Source organism: Zeus faber (assembly GCF_960531495.2).
Source record: "Zeus faber genome assembly, chromosome: 1".
NCBI classification, from domain to species: Eukaryota; Metazoa; Chordata; class Actinopteri; order Zeiformes; family Zeidae; genus Zeus; species Zeus faber.
Genome location: NC_137193.1, coordinates 12,464,794 through 12,484,113, shown reverse-complemented (window position 1 = coordinate 12,484,113; position 19,320 = coordinate 12,464,794). Strand labels below are relative to the sequence as shown.

The 19,320-nt window shown below is 47.8% G+C and overlaps 3 protein-coding genes across 4 annotated transcripts; all 3 read left to right on the top strand.

Moving 5' to 3' along the window:
* The first annotated feature begins 1,527 nt into the window (after positions 1 to 1,527).
* Positions 1,528 to 2,941, top strand: s100a11 (S100 calcium binding protein A11). Its single transcript, XM_080006665.1, has 3 exons — positions 1,528 to 1,556; positions 1,666 to 1,840; positions 2,736 to 2,941. The coding sequence occupies exons 2-3, from the start codon at positions 1,712 to 1,714 to the stop codon at positions 2,862 to 2,864; spliced, it is 258 nt and encodes an 85-aa protein (XP_079862791.1). The 5' UTR covers positions 1,528 to 1,556; positions 1,666 to 1,711; the 3' UTR covers positions 2,865 to 2,941.
* Positions 2,942 to 4,975: 2,034 nt separating this feature from the next.
* Positions 4,976 to 12,253, top strand: LOC307234784 (uncharacterized protein). Of its 2 annotated transcripts, none has more exons than XM_080006648.1 (3): positions 4,976 to 5,234; positions 8,655 to 8,779; positions 9,228 to 12,253. In XM_080006648.1, exons 2-3 carry the CDS (start codon positions 8,660 to 8,662, stop codon positions 9,666 to 9,668), a joined length of 561 nt encoding a protein of 186 aa, XP_079862774.1. In that variant the 5' UTR covers positions 4,976 to 5,234; positions 8,655 to 8,659; the 3' UTR covers positions 9,669 to 12,253. The 2 variants fall into 2 exon arrangements, with proteins under 2 accessions (XP_079862774.1, XP_079862773.1); XM_080006647.1 differs by having other exon boundaries at positions 4,977 to 5,239.
* Positions 12,254 to 15,548: 3,295 nt separating this feature from the next.
* On the top strand, positions 15,549 to 16,509 carry s100s (S100 calcium binding protein S; the record flags this gene model as incomplete). Its single annotated transcript, XM_080007129.1, has 3 exons — positions 15,549 to 15,562; positions 15,936 to 16,089; positions 16,312 to 16,509. The coding sequence occupies 3 exons, from the start codon at positions 15,549 to 15,551 to the stop codon at positions 16,507 to 16,509; spliced, it is 366 nt and encodes a 121-aa protein (XP_079863255.1).
* Between the last annotated feature and the right edge of the window lie 2,811 nt (positions 16,510 to 19,320).

Sequence of the window (19,320 nt, the reverse complement as noted above, 5' to 3'; positions counted from 1 at the left end):
GACCTCAGTGGGATCGTCAGGACCCACTTACATTTTATTTTACAATTGGTTCCACACATTTCTGGATACTGACTTCTCTTGACCACTGAAACTACGAAAGCACTTCACACACATGGCTCCAAACCTAAACTAATTCTCCAAGAACACGAACAGTGGTTCTCTCCCACCAGAACCAATGTCACTCATAACAAAATGATGTGAAAACCACTTTACAACAGGGAGCATTACATGGATGGATCATTTTGATGTTTTACATGAACCAACATTCCATCACATTGTATTGTACGACCATACATGTTACTGAAATAAATCAGAAATGCTTCAATATGCTCTATTTTTGCAATTACTGTAGTATTTATAATTGCAAAAATACACAAAATGAAACATTAGATATCAGGATGGGTTTTATTTTCGCCCGGCACATTTACATGTAGGAGGGATTTGTTCTGGTGAGGTTTAATGCAATTAAGTTCAGTTCATAAGCATTTCAAAAATAAAAACAGTAACAGTCCGAACAGAAATTTAAAAAAAATCTAATAAAATACATAAAAAAATAAAACTACAATTTAAATATCCACAATATACCAAAAGCCAATATACCAATACAATTCAAAACAGAACATAGTCAGAGGGAAATGTCATTCCAGTACTGTTATACAAGAACGTGTATATACACTGATACAGTGTCTACTCATCGATACAGATACACTGTGCAGCTCTTGGTCTTCCACCACCATACACACTCATCTGTCAGAGACTTGTCCATCTCTGGCTGGGTCCATGTTTACATAAAAAAAAAAACAACCCAGAAAATCTAAAGATGTCCCCTCTTGTAGAGGTGGTAATGAAATAGGAACAAACAAAAAACACAGAGATCTTCAGCTAAAATGGGAGTCAGCTGTGGTTGGCGTCATTTTTATTTTATTCTGCATATATTTCAGCACGGCATCACTGCTGCCTAATTCAATTTAGTTTTATGTTAGGTTTTGAACTTGAGTTTAACAGCTTAGAAAAGAGCCTGTAATCATCAGCAAAACGGGCTGAGTTTTTCTGGTGGGAAATGCATGTGACCAAACCGTAATGTCCCCACAATCTCATAATTAATCGCATCGTTTTAATTTATGGTTGTGGTGTGGGGGGTGGGGGGGGGGGGGTCGTGTGGTTCAAGCAGCCACACCCGTCTTGGGTCTCGGTAATTGAATTAAACTGTAATTACAACAATTAATTGAATCAATTGAATTGAACTGGATGGCTTATTAATTAATTATTATTATTAAATTATAATAATGATTATATATATATACATATATATATATATATATATATATATATGTGTGTGTGTGTGTGTGTGTGTGTGTGTGTGTGTGTGTGTGTGTGTGTGTGTGAGAGAGAGAGAGAGAGAGAGAGAGAGAGATAAGAATAACCCGCTGTAGTGTTTTTGTTTGGTTTTTCCGCTGATCTGTGCATCATTTGGGGGAGAAGCAGGGTATAAAGTCAGGGGAGATGTTGACGGTCGAGAAACAAGGAGCCCGTCGTGGAACCTGCTACAGCCACAGGTGAGGCCACGCAGCAACGGGTGGTTCCCAAGGCAACCGTATCCGTTATCTGCGACATTGAATGAATGAATGATCTTGATTATAACTATTATTGTTTTGGGTTTTTTAGGACACTTCTCTCCCGCTCTACGTCTCTCGACACTCTCCGAACCACGATGGAAGGTGCCATCAGCGTCCTGGTCACCCAGTTCAAGGTCCACGCTGGGAAGGACGGGTCCTCCAGCTCCCTCAGCAAGGAGGAGTTCCAGGGCCTGGTGGTCTCTCAGCTCCCCAACATCGTCAAGGTGAGGAGGGAGTAGACTTAATGTCCAAAACCATCTATCCATATCCATAGATGTCTTGTGTGTGTATATATATATATTTATATGGGATATATATATCTGTGTCTTATAGAGAGGGGGGGGGGCTTTACTACCATGTGGATGATGAGAAGCTCTGTAATGTTACTCCCATCAAACCGTCTGATTGTTTATCAGAATCCGAATCAGATTAAATGAGATTATTCCAAGTCAAGGTATATTTTCATATATGAGGAAATTGTTGTGGCGAGGATTTGGATTGTTTCTCTACGGACCCTTTCAAGCATTAAAAAAGAAGAAAAAAAGAAAGCCGAACAGTCCAAAAACTAAAAGCATTTTTGAATTGAATTGAATCAATTCAATTATATTAGATTCAATTCAATTAAAATTTCGATAAAATGAGTCGAATGTACACAAATAGCCAGAAATACAGAACACGACTGGCGTTTATATCTGTTCAGTTATGGCATTTTAGCCATGCAGAAGATCATCTCTGCTAACTGTTATTGTTTTTATGACTACATATATCGTGTACGTCACCCTATATATCCGAACACCTGACAGCTGAGTTCAGCCTGGGGAAATTGATGCCACTAAATCAAAGACGATTCACCCCTACGCAAAAAACAGCTTGTAATCCTCTAATCCTTCCACACCTCTTATCCTCCAAAAAGCGAATTATGTATATCAACTCCATGCTCATATATTACGTAAAATATTGCATTTTGTTTTATTTCTTTTATTTGGGTTATTTCCCTGGAGGGGTGTGTGTTTTATGCACTTAGTACTGGAATTGAACATTAGATGGCAGGGCAGTGCTTCATGGTAATTAGGATCCTGGACTCTTAGTGACCACACTCCCCGCGTTTGGTTCCCACAGAACGCCAGCGACCCGGGGGTTATCGATCAGCTCATGAGCTCGTTGGACGAGAACAACGACGGGGAGCTGACCTTCCTGGAGTTCTGGCAGCTGATCGGGAAACTGGCGCAGAAACAGGCCGGCCTCTAGTCACCGGAAGGGGGCCCCTGGATCCCTGCGAGACAGACTTAATCCAACTAACTGTATTTATTGCTGTTTTCCGGTTAGGAGGGGCGGGGGTGGGTGGGGGGGGTGGGGGTATGGGAGTCGTGACCCTTTGGTTAACCATTTCCCCCAGGGTGCAAAAACTTTGAATTAAAGGCTTTGTCCTTGCAAAACGTTGCTGCACCGACCCCTGTGTGTCCCGCCTTTTCTTTCATTAACGCCAATATTAGCCTTTCGCCGTCCGTGCTTGACCGGGTGTGTTACAGCCTTGATTTAATGGGACAATTGGCGTGTAATTCCATATGCGTCGGTTCTGCCACAAATACAGTATCCGGGCCGATCTTGTTCCATAGCGTCCATAGAAAGCGGCCTGTCCATAATGGGCCCGGTGGTCACAGTCCGCCGGTGAGGCCTGACCGTCATATGTAATGAAGACACGCGGGATGGAGGTCCGCCGCGGCATCCCATTGTGTTCGGAAGCGGTCGGGACCTTGTTCATTAACCGTCTTCAAAATAAATGAGTGTATTATTAGCGATATACTAATAGCTCCTTTCGGCGGCACAGATCCATACAGCACGTGGCTGCGAGGCCGCGACCAGTCATTCAACGTAAGCCCTTGGGGGTCCGGCCCGAGGAAGCACAGCAGTGCGGCAGTGGGGTTTTCGAGGTTATGTGTGCGCCCACTGCATCGACCCATCCAACAAAGTCAAAAGTGCATATTAATGATCAACAAGTATTCCTTCCTGCTTCACTTCTGCGCCTGTTCTCATTTTTACTTCACTACTTCTACATCCATATGGATAACTAGTGGTGTTCACTTTTTCATCCGGATCCACTTAACAGTGCAAAAGAATAGAACAGGACAGACACTGATTAAGCCTCTACGCTGAAATATTGCAAAAAAAATCAACAATTAATGCTATAACTAGGGAACACAATAGATAGTGCTATGGTAATACCATAGTCTGTGAATACAAGTATTGTTGTAAGTTTAACTTTAATTCCTATTGTGAGCTACGCACATCCCACTGTGCGTGTTTCTACAGAAGCCGAGGAGGGAAAAACGAGGGACCGTCCCGGAGTCAAGTTAGGGAGCGTCAACCACACTACACATTGAATCCGGGTTTTCCAGGGCCCACATTGGGGGGCTGAATTTTAGGTATTCAGTGTGTGCTGTGGTTCAGGACTTCATGCTCCCTCTCTGTGGGAGCGACGATGTGGACTTTGTGTTCCCGCACTAAAACCGTTGCCAGAGTGGGTGTGGCCGCTGGCAGATGAGTCAGTGGCGAATAAAGGAAAAATGGCGCCATATCTGTCTGTGTTTGAGTAGGTTCTAGGTGCGCACACGTGCGGGGGCTCCGTCTCCGAGTCAGTTACGAGGTCGATGAGGTCGCCGGCGTGCATTTGGATAATAACTCGAACACTGAGCCTCAATTTGATACGTGCCAGATTCCATTTGGACTCTCAGACGCCAAAGTGAGACAATTTTGTTAGATATGATTAAGTCCAAAATTCCATAACTGTCCATATTATAGTTAGGGAGATAACAGTGAAACTAGAATACAAACAAACAAACAAACGAACAAAAACAACAGTCATTACCGTGCATTCTCTAAGGGTGAAGTTTAACTTCCCAGAAGAACAAAAATGATTCATTCATTTTTGTTGGGAACCCCCTGGGACCTCTTGGACGACCCCCGTGGGCGGTCCCCGGACCACACGTGGAGAACCACCGCTTTGGAACCATTCAACTCCGTAAAAAAAAAAATAATAATAATAATAATTAAAAAACAAACGATGTTTTTTTTTGGGGGGGGGGGGGGTTAATTTGCGCCGAATTATTCCTTCTTTTTTCGGATCATAGACACCGTCATATCCTTTACTCCGCTCCGCCAAAAAAAAAATAATCCACGATTCAATTCGGGATAATTCCCCATAAAACTTAACGCACAACTGGTTGTGATCCGCTTTTCTTTTTTCTTTTTTTTCTTTTCTCTCTCTCTCTCTCTATTAAAGTTTTCCCCCTTTTTCATCCCCCCCTAGTTTCCAACTCTTCCTCATTCTCCCTCCTCACACTCCTCCAGGTACACGCCCTTTGACTTGTCAGGGGGAAAGTTTGAAGGAGAGAGAGAGAGAGAGAGAGAGAGAGAGAGAGAGAGAGAGAGAGAGAGAAAATCCCTAAATCACGGAAGACGCAGTTGAGTTCTACTAGTTCAGCAACTTCTGCGCCCAGGGTGCCGTGGACAGGCGGAGAAGACCGAGGGGGGGAATTGAAAACGCTCCACGACCCGACCATTTCCACGACCATTTCCACGACCATTTCCACGGCCCCCCGCACGCACGCACGCACGCACGTAAGGTGAGTAGCGCGGGCGGGCGCCCTTTGACGCGGCTTTCTCTCGCGTATCCGCGCAAAACGGCGGCGCCAAGTCGCGCCGCGTCGCGCCGCGTCGCGCCGCGCCGCGCCGCGCCGCGCCTCTCCGCCTGCTGCCACGTTTCGGTGTTCGGGAGATCCCGGGCCCCGGCAGGAAACCCGAAGCGGCGGAGGAGGGACACGCGCCCACCGTCAGATCTGCCGTGGAACCTGGCGTTAAAAAACAAACAAACAAACAAACAAACAAAACAAAACAAAACAAAACAAAAAAAAAACCCTTAAAAAAACGCCAGAGCTGCCGTGTCCTGTGGTCGAGCTCCTGCGCGCGGTTCGTTTCATTGCGGAAAATATTTTGGGGGGGGGGGGGGGGGGGAATCCGCCCCGTTCAAATGTAATTATAGGCCTTTACGTTAAAAAAAAAAAAAAAAAAGAAGTGAAAATGACCACGTCAGACCTTCTGTTTGTTATACGGTCACGCAATTTATACGTTTTCCCAAATAATTACCTCTTCATAATTCGTCGTGGGCGAGGGGTGGGGTGGGGTGGGGTGGTGGTGGTGGGGGGGGGGGGGGGGTAAAGTTTCGGCTTGTTCGGGGGGGGGGGCACGTACGTTTCAGACCTTTTTTTTTGTTTGTTTGTTTGTTTGTCTGTTTTTTTTTTTAAAAGCTCCCCCCTCCTCCGGTGCGGCCCCACAACCCGCAACCCCGCTCCACCCCGCGCCGCCCCGCTCCTCTCTTAATATTTCATGCGACGCGCCCGGTGTCGCTCGTTACGCACGGCGCGTATCGCGTTCTCCCGCTGGGAAACGCAACACTCCCGTCTCCCGCCGCAGCCGCCAGGGGGGAAACGGGAAACCTCGGGCCGCGGTGGAGGCTACACTTAATTATCTGTTTGGTTGGGGGTCTTTTTATTTATTTATTTGTTTGTTATATATATATATATATATTTTTTTTTTTTTGGCAAATAGTTGGTTTAAGTCGAGGCTTGTGACGCCAGAGGAGTAATGATGGAAGGGCGGCCTGGGAAGAGCTCCAGGGTGCGCACCAGACGAGGCCACGCTGTAAATAATACATGTGTGAATTGGGGGTAGGGTTGTCAGTCAAGGAATAGTTGTGTTGTGTTGTTTGTTTGTTTTTTTTGGGGAGGGGGGGAATATTAATAGGTGTGTTTGGTGTTTGTTGGAGAGGGTGTGTCACCGGTGCGCCGGGGGTGAGTCTCCAGAATTCAGGTTATTTACGAAGTTATGTCGGAATGTGCTGTTCTGAGATAAGATGACCAGATACGCCAGCACGCAAACTACACAGGTATGCCAGGGTGACTGGGGGTCCTCAAAATGTCTTGGCATTTGGAGTTTTAGGAAATATTGTGGGCCTCAAAAGGCATCGAACGGTCTTAGATTTGAATTTGCGGGGTTCATTTCAACCGTTGAATCGTTGTATCTGATCTCCATGTGTGCGTGAATCAAGTTCTTTTGCATCAGTCGACATTTCTGTCGCTCTAAAACGCCGAAAAACCACCTAACACCGAACCCTTACCTCGATACTTACCTGCAGAGAGAAGCCCCGAGAAAATCCTTCGACTGACCTGTCCGTCTGAAGTTCTGCGGTCACAAAAAAACCGAAGCACTGCTTCGATTTATTCCAGTCACTTATCTCTTATCCTGCTTCACCTGACCGGAAGGAAACCGTTCTAATAGAATTTCGCAGGACCATCTAGTTCATGAGCGACCCTGTTTCTACCCGATACTTACCTCTCTGTTCCAAATATACACACTAACCTGCTAATACTTGACCGAATAAGAGCGGGAGAGGATTTGTCCGAAGATCATTCTTGGCTTTTGTTAAAAAATGTGTCTTAAAAAGGCCTTGGGAAAACTATTAAACATAACTTTTTCTTATGCCCGCAGACACCCTTTACTAAATATACCTTCCCACAACACACGTAACCTTCCTTTTTACCGATGGATTCATATTCGATTCACCACTTTACGAGCTATGACGACGTTAAAAACCCATTTGTCACCCTGTGTTGCTGTTCTATGCTGAACTCCCCCACCTCCCACACTGGGAATTGTGGTTCCTTTTCGGCTTTTATCTGGAGCAGCCACGGATTCTTCAACCTTTTGGGGCATTTTACAGGCGAGATCAGACAAATACCATGCGCATTAACCGCGCCTCCCAAAGCCCAAAGGAGCTTCGGGAGGGAGGGCAAGCGTTTTTTATTTATTTATTTTTTTTTTTTTCGAAGGCGTTTGACCGTCGACGCAACCGTTAATTCCCCGGCAGCCGCGGGATTTCCAGCGCCGCGGCGGCGATATGACCGGCCCAGGTTTGCCCGGCCCGCCGCCAGGTTTCTCCCTCTGCTTGGGTCTGCCTGACTGTTTGTCACATTTGAATAACACCGAAGTGGACGGACGGGTTCCCAGCGCGTCGGGGCAGACCGCTCGCTGCCTCGGCTCGGCCTGCGAGTTCCTGCCTGAGCAATACATGCGCGCGGCCATGAATGGAATTCCTCAGGCGGTGTGTCACTCGCGCGGATTGCAAATAAGATATATATTTTTTTAAATCTCACTCCCGGATCTTATCGTGGCGGCGAGGAGCATTTCTCACCTCCAGACGCCCACGACTCGCGTCAAACTCACATGTGTGCGGGCTGGTTGGGAAGCGACCTCCTAAACGGGCCTTCTACCCGGTCCACCAAGTCTTGGGGCCGATTCGGACGTGTTTTCGGATGCACCAGTACGTGTAGTCGGAGAAGGTGGAGGAATAAGGGAGGAGGAGGAGGAGGAGGAGGAGGAGGAGGAGGAGGAGGAGTGGGGGACAGCGGAGACAAAAGGGCCCAGATTGGCAGACGGGAGAAGAAGAGAGTGCTCATTTAAATGGGGGAGTGAGACAAGCGAGGGGAACAAGTACGACAGAAAGAAAGACAGAGGGAGGGAGAGAGAGAGAGATAATGAGAGGGCAGAAAGAGAGGCAGACAGGTGGCTGGTATTCCCTTGAGTAACCCGAGGCGCCGGTGCTCGCCGCGGCGGCGTCAGATCAGATGACCTATCAGAGATCAGAACCTCCATTGTGCATCACGGCTTGTCTCTCCATCAGACGCTCTCTCTCTTTCTCTCTCCCTCGCTCTCGCTCTCCATCCCCCCCATCTCTCCATCGCGTCCTCCTCACTTATCTCACGTCATCCGTCCATCCCACGCCCGGGACGCTACACCTCAGAGAACAGGTCCTCTGTCTTTTTTTCCACTCACCAGGAAATTTAAGTTCCGCCACCGTGCAACATTTCCCCATCCGTAGAAAATAAATGAACTTTGTTTCTCTGTCTCTATCTGTCTCTCTCTCTGTCTGTCTATATGTCTATCTGTCTACCTGTCTATCTATTTATCTATCTATCTATCTAGGAGTCATGGAGACTGCCATCCAGACTGTGGTGAAGGTCTACCTGAAGTCCACCAAGGGGAAGGACACTCTGGGGGGCAAGGACTTCCAGGGTCTGGTCAAAAGCCAACTCAGCAACATCATGACGGTTAGGATGCCTCCACCTATCATAATAATAATATAATATCATAATTTAATAATTCAATAATATAATATAATATAATATAATATCATATAATATCATATAATATCATATAATATCATATGTTGGTGTAAGGGAGGAAGATGCGCAGAACAGAAGGTATCGGAGGCAGATGATCCGCTGTGGCAACCCCTAACGGGAGCAGCCAAAAGAAGAAGAAGAAGATAATAATAATATAATGTAAAATAATAAAATATAATATAAGTGGTGTACAGTAGTAATCAATAGTAATAGTAGAAATTCAATTCAAACACAACTCAATGTGAAAACAACTTTGAAACTGTGCAACAATGAAGCTGATGAGGCCGATGACGAGGATGATGATGATGATGATGATGACGATGATGATGATGAAGATGGCAATGACGATGATGACGATGGCGATGCCTTGCAGGACACAGACAGCAAAGACGCCATCGCTGAGATGCGCCAGGGCCTGGACGACAACCAGGACGGCAAAGTGAGCTTCGAGGAGTACATGAAGCTGGTGGGCTACCTAGCGACCTCGCTGAGCCAGCAGCGCAGCCGCAGCACGGAGGATCCGTTGCAGAGCGGCGAGGCAGGCGCCGGCACCGAGAGCACCGCGCCCGCCCAGCAGCAAGTCAAGAAGGCGGAGGAGGCGGTGGTGGTGACGCCGGCGGAGAAGGCCAAGGAGGAGGTGAAGCCGGCGGCGCCGGCGGCGCCGGCAGTGGCGGCGGTGGTGCCGGCGCCGGCGGTGGAGGGGGTGGCGGAGGTGGTGGAGAAAGTGGCGGAGGCCGAGGCGAAGCCGGCTGCTCCCACCGCGGAGGAGGATGAGGCGGTGGTGGTGGAGGTGAAGAGCGAGGAGGCCTCATAGGGGGAGAACACATTCCTCACACCCATAGAAATACAGCCTTACACACGACACACTAAAACACCGCCAAAAACATCAAATACATCCTTTTTTTTTTACATAGAATTTTAATTCTCTCATTCTCATGTCTGGAAATACTTTGGTCCCGATTCCTCTAGATTCCATCGATGATGCAGCCGTAAATCCCGCGTTTTTGTCAGAATTTACCACTACGTTGAGCGGTTCCTCCCACTAATACTGCACCACTTACCTCGTCACGATGAAACACTGCCCCCTGTGGAAGCTCAGAGTACGCCACTCCATCTCAACCACTGTGCGCAACCGCTACAACCATTCACCCTTAATCTCTGTTTTCCTTCTCTCTCTGTCTCTCTCTCTCTCTCTCCCCCTCCCTCGGGCGTGGCGTGGTGTGGCACCCGCACCGTCGCAAATTCTCCCCCTTCTCAGCTTTCCAACTTGTGGAGTCTGACGTTAGCGGCGCTGCTTCTTATTCATCCCAGCAATAAACAAATTGTTGTGCTGGAGCTGTGTCTGGTCTCCTCATTACGCCACACTGCGTCCCCCCCCCCCCCCCTCTCTCTCTCTCTCTCGCTCTTCCTTCCGCCCAATCAATGCTTACAGGCTTTTTCGGTCTTCTTCATCAGGCTGCGGATTAGACGGCATTGTTAGATCAGGTGTAGGCCGTCCTAATAATGGCTCCGGCGCCTAAATAATTAAGGTTCCTCCAGGTTGGAATCTACACCCAGGGACCCTTATGGTTACAAGGCAGCCCAAAATAGGACCTCTGGGACTGGGCTGATTACATGGGGAGGAGGTGGGCGGAGGAGGTGGAGATGGAGGGTTTTTTTTTTCCACGCGTTTGAATAAAGCCGTTGGGGAACGAGAAGCGGAAAAAAAACAAAAAAAACGTTAAGAAACAACAGAACAGGCGTCAGTCGTTTTTTTTTTTTTTATTGCAATTATTTTTATTTGGGCCATAGTGGTGGGACTCCAAATCGGCCTCAAAAGGAGGTTGAACAGAAATCTGACTGTGGATTTGGCTTCTTCTTCTTCATCTTCTTAAATTCGCTTGTTGTTTCTCGCTTGTTATCACAGTTTCTCCCCCTGCCTCATGTGTGTGTGGTTGTCCTGCGCGTGTGTGTGCGTGTGTGTGTGTGTGTGTGTGTGTGCGCGCGCGCGTGCCCGGTTGTCGCGGTAACACCGTTACCTGTGGGGGGGACCCTGTTTGACCTTAAACTGGATCCCTGAGCTTAAAAAAGCCACGCGGCTTAGACTCGGTGCAGCAAGGGAAACACGCCCTCCAACGCAAACAATTAGATGAAAAGCGATACTCTGGGGCCCCGCCCCGCGCCCGGCCCCGCCCAGGCACTGGGACCAAGTTTGTATCAGAAAAATAAAAAATATATATACGTATAAAGTTCATCCTCCAGATCGGACTCTCTAATGCACACGATACCGCTTGCTATCGGTTGTAACCATGGTAACACTAACATAGTGGTCCCTGTTTCGAGCATTAGGCGGCCATGGCCATATTTTATTTCTTTTCGGGGGTTTTCTTTTTTTTTTTTAACTTTTTTTTTCTTCTTCCTCCACTTGACCACTATGGAGATGACTTGAAGTCTCAAGCAAATTGGAAAAGATACTCATTTGTCACATTATATGCAAACAATTTGTTAATTAGAGTTTAATGATTTGTAAATGGTCTCTGCATGAATAATGCAACCCGCCCTGAGAGAGGGAGAGAGAGAGAGAGAGAGAGAGACTCACGTTGCAAGAAGGCCCCGCTGCAGTAGTACCAGGCACATTTTGGGCACCCGACCAAACATGCACCTTATTCTATGATATCAGCGCAGGAGGAATCAAGCGGCCGCAGTGAGTCATGTTGTCACTCCCATTGTAAATACGCTCCCATCCGCAGCACACTGCGCCCTTTGTGTTCGCCTGCCACGCCGGCATTTCAGAACCGCTCAGGTGGAGTTTGACTACAACACTAAAAGCTTCTTTTACCAAACGTCGTCTGGCCGCGGTACCTCCAGGAAAAAAACACCCAAATAAAATCAAAAGACGTAACGTGCACGGACCCCAGGCGCTCGGCAAACCTGTTTAGTCACCCCCCCCCCCGCCAAAAAAGGCGAGGCATGGTAAAACACGTTACCCCACAGTTAGAAGGTTCTCTCCGCCCAAAATTTCGGCAAACACAACGCCTGCAACCCCTGTTAAAAACCGGGAAAAGTTTGTCCCACTGTCATCGTGTTGGTTTTTTTCCCTCAAACCGTTTAAATAACCCTAACTGTGCCATAAGACCCGGCCGAAATGTGTGCAAAACCGTAGGATGTGAACTCTTGTTCTACTTTGGGAGCAGTGAGCGGGCCGACACCTATATCCATTCGATACAGTATTGTGTGTTTTTCATTGATGTTTGCTCATTTTTAACAATGTCATTTCATTAAAAAAACGTTTAAATAACAAATAAAAATCCTTCTCCGGCCGCGCCCTCTAATCTCCATTGCTGTATCATTATTGCTTATTCTTTGTAACCAATATGTGTAATAGTCAATGATAAATAAAATACAATAAAAAAAAGAAAACTGTGACTTTGCCATCATATTTTGCAGCTTGATTATGTGTTCGGTTACCTAACCTTTCATTTGTTATGTAAAAAGAAAATATATATATATATATATATATATATTGTAATTCTATATTTTTTAAATAGCAGCTTACATTCACCTGCTGGTGCACGAGGGATGGAAAGACACCTGCAGGAAGGGAGGGAGGGAGGGAGAAACAGAAGCAAGGCATGCGTATCGGGGCGATGGAGGTAGCGGTGGGGGTGGGGGGTGGGGGTGGGGGATGGGGTACGGGTGATATTTAAACCACTGACAAACTCTCTCCTCATCCATCTTCCACTTGGCTCTGTCCCTCGGCTGCTCTGGGAAGACAAAGAAGGCCCTCCATCAGCACTCAGGTGAGATGGAGCGCACCGTCCTTTCTCCTCCTCTCCTCACGTCACGCTCCTTCCTCGTTAAATTTAGGATTTTGTCACGATCATCATACGGAGGCGATTTGCGGGGATTATATCGCCGTCGTGCGAGGGGGGTCGATTAAATACAACCGGGACTAAACGGAGGTTCTTTTTTTTCCCCTCCCTGGGCAGGTATAGTGTCATTTAATGCAAGGCCTGGTTACACTTCAGGTTTTATTTGTTTGTTTTTTCATTCATGTAATGCATTGTTGTGTGCATGTGATGTAGCGTAAAGGCTTAAATATGCAAAAGTAAATTTAGTAACAATAGGAGGGCTTCAAACATCACCATCTTCCACTACCGCCACCACATAATGTGCAGCAAATCTTGTGTGACATTTATTCATTCCAGTTCCAAAATGTCCACATTGCTATCTCAGTGATCATAAGGCGTGTTAAGCATTCCTAAACGTAAAAATATAAATTATTATTATTATTATTTTTATTATTATTATTATTATTATTATTATTATTATATTATTTTATTTTATTTTATTTTATTTTATTTTATTTTATTTTATTTTTTTATTATTGGTGGTCCTTGTACTGATTCCGAGCCCAATATTGTGTTACGGACGGCGTGCTCGTCTCCAAGGTTTCCTTTTGTAATTGCGTCAGAGGCAGCGAAAGATGAGCCCAGAAGGTTTTCCAGTCAGGCAGCTTTGGTGTCCTTTCTCCACCTCCTCTCCTCCTCTCCTTCTCTCCTCCATCTCCGCCTCTCCTTCTCCTCCTCCTTCTTCTCTCCACCTCCTCCTCCTCCTCCTCCTCCTCCTCCTCCTTTCCTCCTCCTCCTCTCCAGCCTCTCTTTCTCTCCTCCTCTCCTCCTCCTCCTCTCTTCCTCCCCTCCCCTCCTCCACGTCTCCTCCTCCTCCTCTCCTTCTCCTCCTTCTCCTCCTCCTTTCCTCCTCCTCCTCTCCAGCCTCTCTTCCTCTCCTCCTCCTCCTCCTCCTCCTCCTCTCCAGCCTCTCTTTCTCTCCTCCTCTCTTCCTCCTTTCCTCCTCCTCCTCCTTTCCTCCCCCTCCTCTCCAGCCTCTCTTCCTCTCCTCCTCCTCCTCCTCCTCTCCAACCTCTCTTTCTCTCCTCCTCTCCTCCTCCTCCTCCTCTCTTCCTCCCTTCCCCTCCTCCACCTCTCCTCCTCCTCCTCCTCCTCCTCCTCTCCAGCCTCTCTTCCTCTCCTCCTCTCCTCCTCCTCCTCTCTTCCTCCCCTCCCCTCCTCCACCGCTCCTCCGGCCCTGACCTCTCCTCTACAATGGACGTGAGCATAATGTGAGCCAGTGATCTGTGACGGATGTTTGCATCCATGTGTCTTTCTGAAAAAGGGACTGCAACTGGAGTTGCAATTATGTCCATAAATAATCTATGTGAATCAATAATCTATAGGAATCAATAATCCATATGAATCAATGATCCATCGGAGCCAATAATCTATAGCAATTAAAATCCATAAAAATCTATAATCCATAGGAATTAATGATCGACAGGAATCAATAATCTATATGAATTGATCAACTATTGGAATCAATAGTTGACAGGAAATAATAATCTATTGGAATCATTAATCGATAGGAATCATCATCTATAGGGATCAATAACTACAGTACAGCTATGGTCTGTGTACATATGGTACAGTGTATTTTTGGTTTCAAACATTCTTGAAGACGCTGAAGAGGTTTTTAAGTAAATAGTGAGTGAGGGGAGGAACAAGTGGGTGAGTGAGTGAGTGAGTGAGTGGGTGGGTGAGTGAGTGAGTGAGGGGAGGAACAAGTGAGTGAGTGAGTGAGTGGGTGAGTGAGTGAGTGAGTCAGTGAGCGAGTGAGTGAATGAGTGAGTGAGTCAGTCAGTCATAATAAATGCTAATAAAGCATTGTTGAATTGAGCGAGTGAACAAGTGAGTGAATGAATAAGTGGGTGAGTGAGTGAGTGAGTGAGTGAGTGAGTGAGTGAGTAAGTGAGGGGAGGAACAAGTGAGTGAGTGAGTGAGTGAGTGAGTGAGTGAGTGAGTGAGTGAGTGAGTGAGTGAGTGAGTGAGTGAGTGAGTGAGTGAGTGAGTGAGTGAGTGAGTGAGTGAGTGAGGGAAGGAACAATTTAGTGAGTGAGTGAGTGAGTGAGTGAGTGAGTCAGTCAGTCAGTCAGTCCTGCTAATTACTGAATTGAGCGAGTGAGCAAGTGAGTGAGTGAATGAGTGGGTGAGCAAGTGAGCGAATGGGCGAGTGAGTGAGTGAGTGAGTGAGTGAGTGAGTGAAGGAGTGGGTTAGTGAGTGAGTGAGTGAGCGAGTGAGTGACTGGGTGAGCAAGTGAGCGAATGAGTGAGCGAGTGAGTGAGCGAGTCAGTCATCATGCTAATAAAGCCTTGTGAAGGAGCAAGTGATGGAGTAAATGCATTGCTGCGCATTTCCATAACTACACGAGCATCTCGGCCTCACTCGGCTGAATTTAAAATGAAACTTCAATCACACGATCAAGAGGCAGAGGGACGTGTGGACACACCCCTTGACATCAGGCCCCAAACGTGAAGTCATCTCCGCACGGAATTTGCAAAGTTTTTCTTAAACACAAATTCCTTCAACAAGCAGAGAGAGAGAGAGAGAGAGAGAGAGGACGCGCTTCGAAACGCTGCTTCAGTCCGTGATGTTGTTGGAAGATGTTCTGATCTGTGTGTGTGTGTGTGTGTGTGTGTGTGTATGTGTGTGTGTGTGTGTGTGTGTGTGTGTGTGTGTGTGCGTGTGCGTGTGCGTGTGTCTGGGTGTGTGTGTGTGTGTGTGTGTGTGTGTGTGTGTGTGTGTGTGTGTGTGTGTGTGTGTGTGTGTGTGTGTGTGTGTGCAGTCTCTCCCCAAGCCCATGAGCAAAAGAAGATCCAAGATGCCGGACACAATGTGTGTAAGACTGTTCAAAAGCTCTTCCGAAGCTGTTTTTCCCTCTTTCCACTCCACTTCCTGTCACCACCTGTAAAAAAAAAAAAAAAAAAAAAAAAAACAGCTGAGGTCAGCACGTTGCGTTGACCTCTTCCAAAGACTTTAAACGTAGCGTCAGCAGTGAGTAACTTCTCACTGACTTAGACCTCGGACACCTTCCCTCCCTAGTTCGTCCTTCCGTTTCATCCCTTTCTCTTGGCGGGTGCTCCACCTTCGCTCGCCATGTGACACCACCACATGCAGCGGGGGATGGAGCGGGCAGCCGGGGCGAGAGACTGACTACCTCTTCTTCTTCTTCTCCCTCTTCCTCTTCTGTGATCGCCCTCCCGCTCAGCATGTCCAAGGAGCCCAGTTCCAACCTGGAGAGCGCCATGCAGATGCTCATCAAGACCTTCCACAAGTACTCGGGCAAGGAAGGGGACAAGTACACCCTCAGCCGGACCGAGCTGAAGGAGCTGCTGGTGGAGGAGCTGGGGAGCTACTTGGGGGTAAGGGGAGTGCGGGGGGCGGGGGCGGGGGGATAAATATGCATTCACACGCCGCGATGCACCGCTGAAGGTATGTCCTCATACGTTGGGAAGCACAAGCGCAGACAAGCCCGTGCATCGATATACCACACACACACGCACGCACGCACGCACACACACACACAGGAATTCATAACCGTCCCCCCGTCCCCCCCCCCCACCCCCTTTTCTCTCAACTCACAGAACTCCAAAGATAACGAGGGGGTGGAGAAGGTGATGAACGACCTGGACGCCAACAACGACGGCGAGGTGGACTTCACCGAGTTCATCATCCTGATGGGCGCGCTGACGGTGGCCTGCAACGACTTCTTCCTGGAGTACAAGACGGACGACAAGCCCAAGGCCGAGAGCAAAGGGGAGACGACGGAGAAGAAGGAATGAGTGGGGGGAGCGAGGGGGAGGGGAGGGAGGGAGGGAGGGACGGGAGGGAGGGGGATACGCAAGGAGGGAGGAGGGAGGATGGGCGGGCGCGGGGCTAGAGTGACAGGAGCCAGGATGGATGGAAACGGGGCAAGAAACTGGGTGGGGGCGGTGGGAGGTTCTTCCACGCCCACCGTCTCTCTCGCGCAGGTTAGAAGAAGAAAAAAAAAGGCGGTTGAGACAAGAAGCCGGACTTTGGCGCCAAGAGGGGGGAAACATTTGGGGCGAAAAATATCAAAGCGATGTTTCCTCTCTGCCACTTCCAGCTCCAGATCTGGAGTCAGTCAAGAACGACAAGCGACACCACCCACGGGCTGCATTTGACGTAGAGCGCTGTATCAAACTGGAGAAAATCCTCGTCAATTCCTTGCATGTGTCCCCGAAAACAAAACACTGGCTGCAGAGTTTTGGGTTTTAGGACTTGACAGGACTGGACAGGACTGGACTTGACTGGACTGGACTGGACTAGACCGGACTAGACCGGACTGGACTAGACTGGACTGGACTAGTGGACTGGACTTGACTGAACTGGATTTTTCTGGTAGACTGGACTGGACTAGACTGGACTGGACCGGACTGGACTGGACAGGACTGGACTGGACTGGAAGGGACTGGACGCTGGGGGTGGTTGGTTGAGTATCTCTCGCACATTAAATCATTTGTGGACATATCCTAAGTTATATCATATCATCAAATCATCATGTACTCAGTGTTATAGACGTCCAAATAGAATTCACCTTCCCTGTCCCTTGCGCCTGTTTTGTAATCTATTTTTTTTTGGGGTGGGGGGGTGGGGTAATAACCAATGTGTTCTTTAAGGTATTAAACGTGACATTTAATCAAGCTGCCTACGACTTCTGTGCCTTCTTTGTTCACATAATCATGCATTGAAAAAAGCCAAAACCTCCACTTTTACACCAGATGAGATGGTGTGAAATGCGAAAATTGGGCAATATTAAGGGGAGTATTGTGTTGTGTGCATCTGAGTGGAATTGGAAAAAGAATGTATGTGTGTGTGTGTGTGTGTGTGCGTGTGTGTGTGTTTGTGTGTGTGCGTGCACGCGCGTGTGTGTGTGAGCGTGCGCGTGTGTGTGTGTGTGTGTACCTGAGTGTGTGTGTGTATGTGTGTGTATTGGGGATTCCCACAGAGTAAATGGCTCCGGCTCACACATCCTGCCAACAATATCCAGCTAGTCCTGTTCCACCAGATCTAAGCTGACCCAGATGTTTGACTTGGATCCGCAGTGGAAAACTTCTTCTTTTTCTTCTCCGAGAGAGAGACAGAGAGAGAGAGCGAGAGAGGGAGCGAGAGAGAGAGAGCGAGATAGAGGGAGGGGAAGAAAGAGCGGGTATGGATAGAGTTTAAAGAGACTAAAAAGATGTGTACTACATGCCGGCGTGTGTGAGCTTGCGAGTGTGTCTCTCGGTTTCCATTTTGTGCTTTTTGTGAATGAAAGGCAGTCGCGGACACCGCCGAGCTGTGCGGTGCATGTTGCGCGCAGACCCGAGTGCAACAGTCTGTGCGTCTCCGGGAAAAAGAAAAAAAGGCAAAATCCAAAAACACTGTAATCACACAGGAATGTTGGAGCCGCCGTGATCACGAAAACAATTAGGGCCGCAGCGATGAATCCGCACATGTTCCATCGCCCCCATTGGCCTCCGTCGCCGCCCGTCAACTCCAGGAATGCTGCCTGATGGAGGATATTTGAGAGCAGCGGATCGCTCTCTCTCTCTCTCTCTCTCTCTCTCTCTCTCTGTCTCTCTCTCTCCAAGCGCTGACTAGCGATGAGCCTCTCTCTCCACCTTATTATGCAATCGTGTGAAACCGAGCTCAGACCATTAGCGGTGGAAAAGTTGGGCTCTTTTTTCGGAGATTGGGACAGGATTCCTTGCGCCTTGTCTGCTCACACCCACAGGTTACGTTGTCTCCTTTGCCCCGATTGGACGGTTTGAAGGCGGCAGCTGTATCAGCGGCGTTCAGGAACCATCCATCCATCCATCTAAAGGAGACTCTTATAAAGGAACGCAGATTTAAACGGCGGCGCCGCGCAGTTGTCCGATTTCGGAACCCAGACTGCGCCGTGTGACGGCATGGGGATGAGCTGAAGCTGAGGTGGCGCCGTAAATGAAGGTTTTATTCTTCTTCTTTCGTGTAGAAATGTTCTCGGTGTGGCCTATTTGGTCATCATTTTCGGAGGCTCATTTTTTCGCTATTTCTCTGTCAACAATGCGTTTTATTGGTTTTTAAGACTTTAAATCAGACACCGTAGAGACCATAACAACAATCCCTCCCATCCCTCCCTCCCCCTTTCCCAAGAGTGGGAAAGGGGGAGACAAATAAAAGTTGGGACAAATAAAAATTGCAATAAAACAGGTCAAGTCTGCGTAGAGTAGTGATAGAAAACATGTTGAAAAAGATTTAATAAAATACACTTTTGTTGTGTTAACCCCCACATTTGGACTGGCATTTGGACTGCTGGCTGCAAACAGCTAAATTCGTTTATTTTTGTTGGATTGATTTAAGTTGTAACCCTAGTTGATTAATGCAACAGCATAGCCTGTTGTGCAACCAGGGAAAATTTAAGGGAAAAAATGTCATGGGCCCCTAGGGTCCGTGGGCTGCGGGGTCGCGCGCGCGTGCGCTACGCCATGGATTTAAAATCGACTGACGCTTCAAATCTCCTTCCACTTTGTTCCTCGGAGTGACAGCGGATCCAGCGCCTCCTGCCCAAACTGTGTCTAAAGCACGGCTGACCCCTCCGCCGACCCCGT

Coding starts and splice junctions, on each gene's coding strand:
- s100a11 (XM_080006665.1), top strand. CDS start 1,712: ATGGAAGGTGCCATCAGCGTCCTGGTCACCCAGTTCAAGGTCCACGCT. Junction 1,841..2,735: donor AGCTCCCCAACATCGTCAAG/GTGAGGAGGGAG, acceptor TGGTTCCCACAG/AACGCCAGCGACCCGGGGGT.
- LOC307234784 (XM_080006648.1), top strand. CDS start 8,660: ATGGAGACTGCCATCCAGACTGTGGTGAAGGTCTACCTGAAGTCCACC. Junction 8,780..9,227: donor AACTCAGCAACATCATGACG/GTTAGGATGCCT, acceptor GATGCCTTGCAG/GACACAGACAGCAAAGACGC.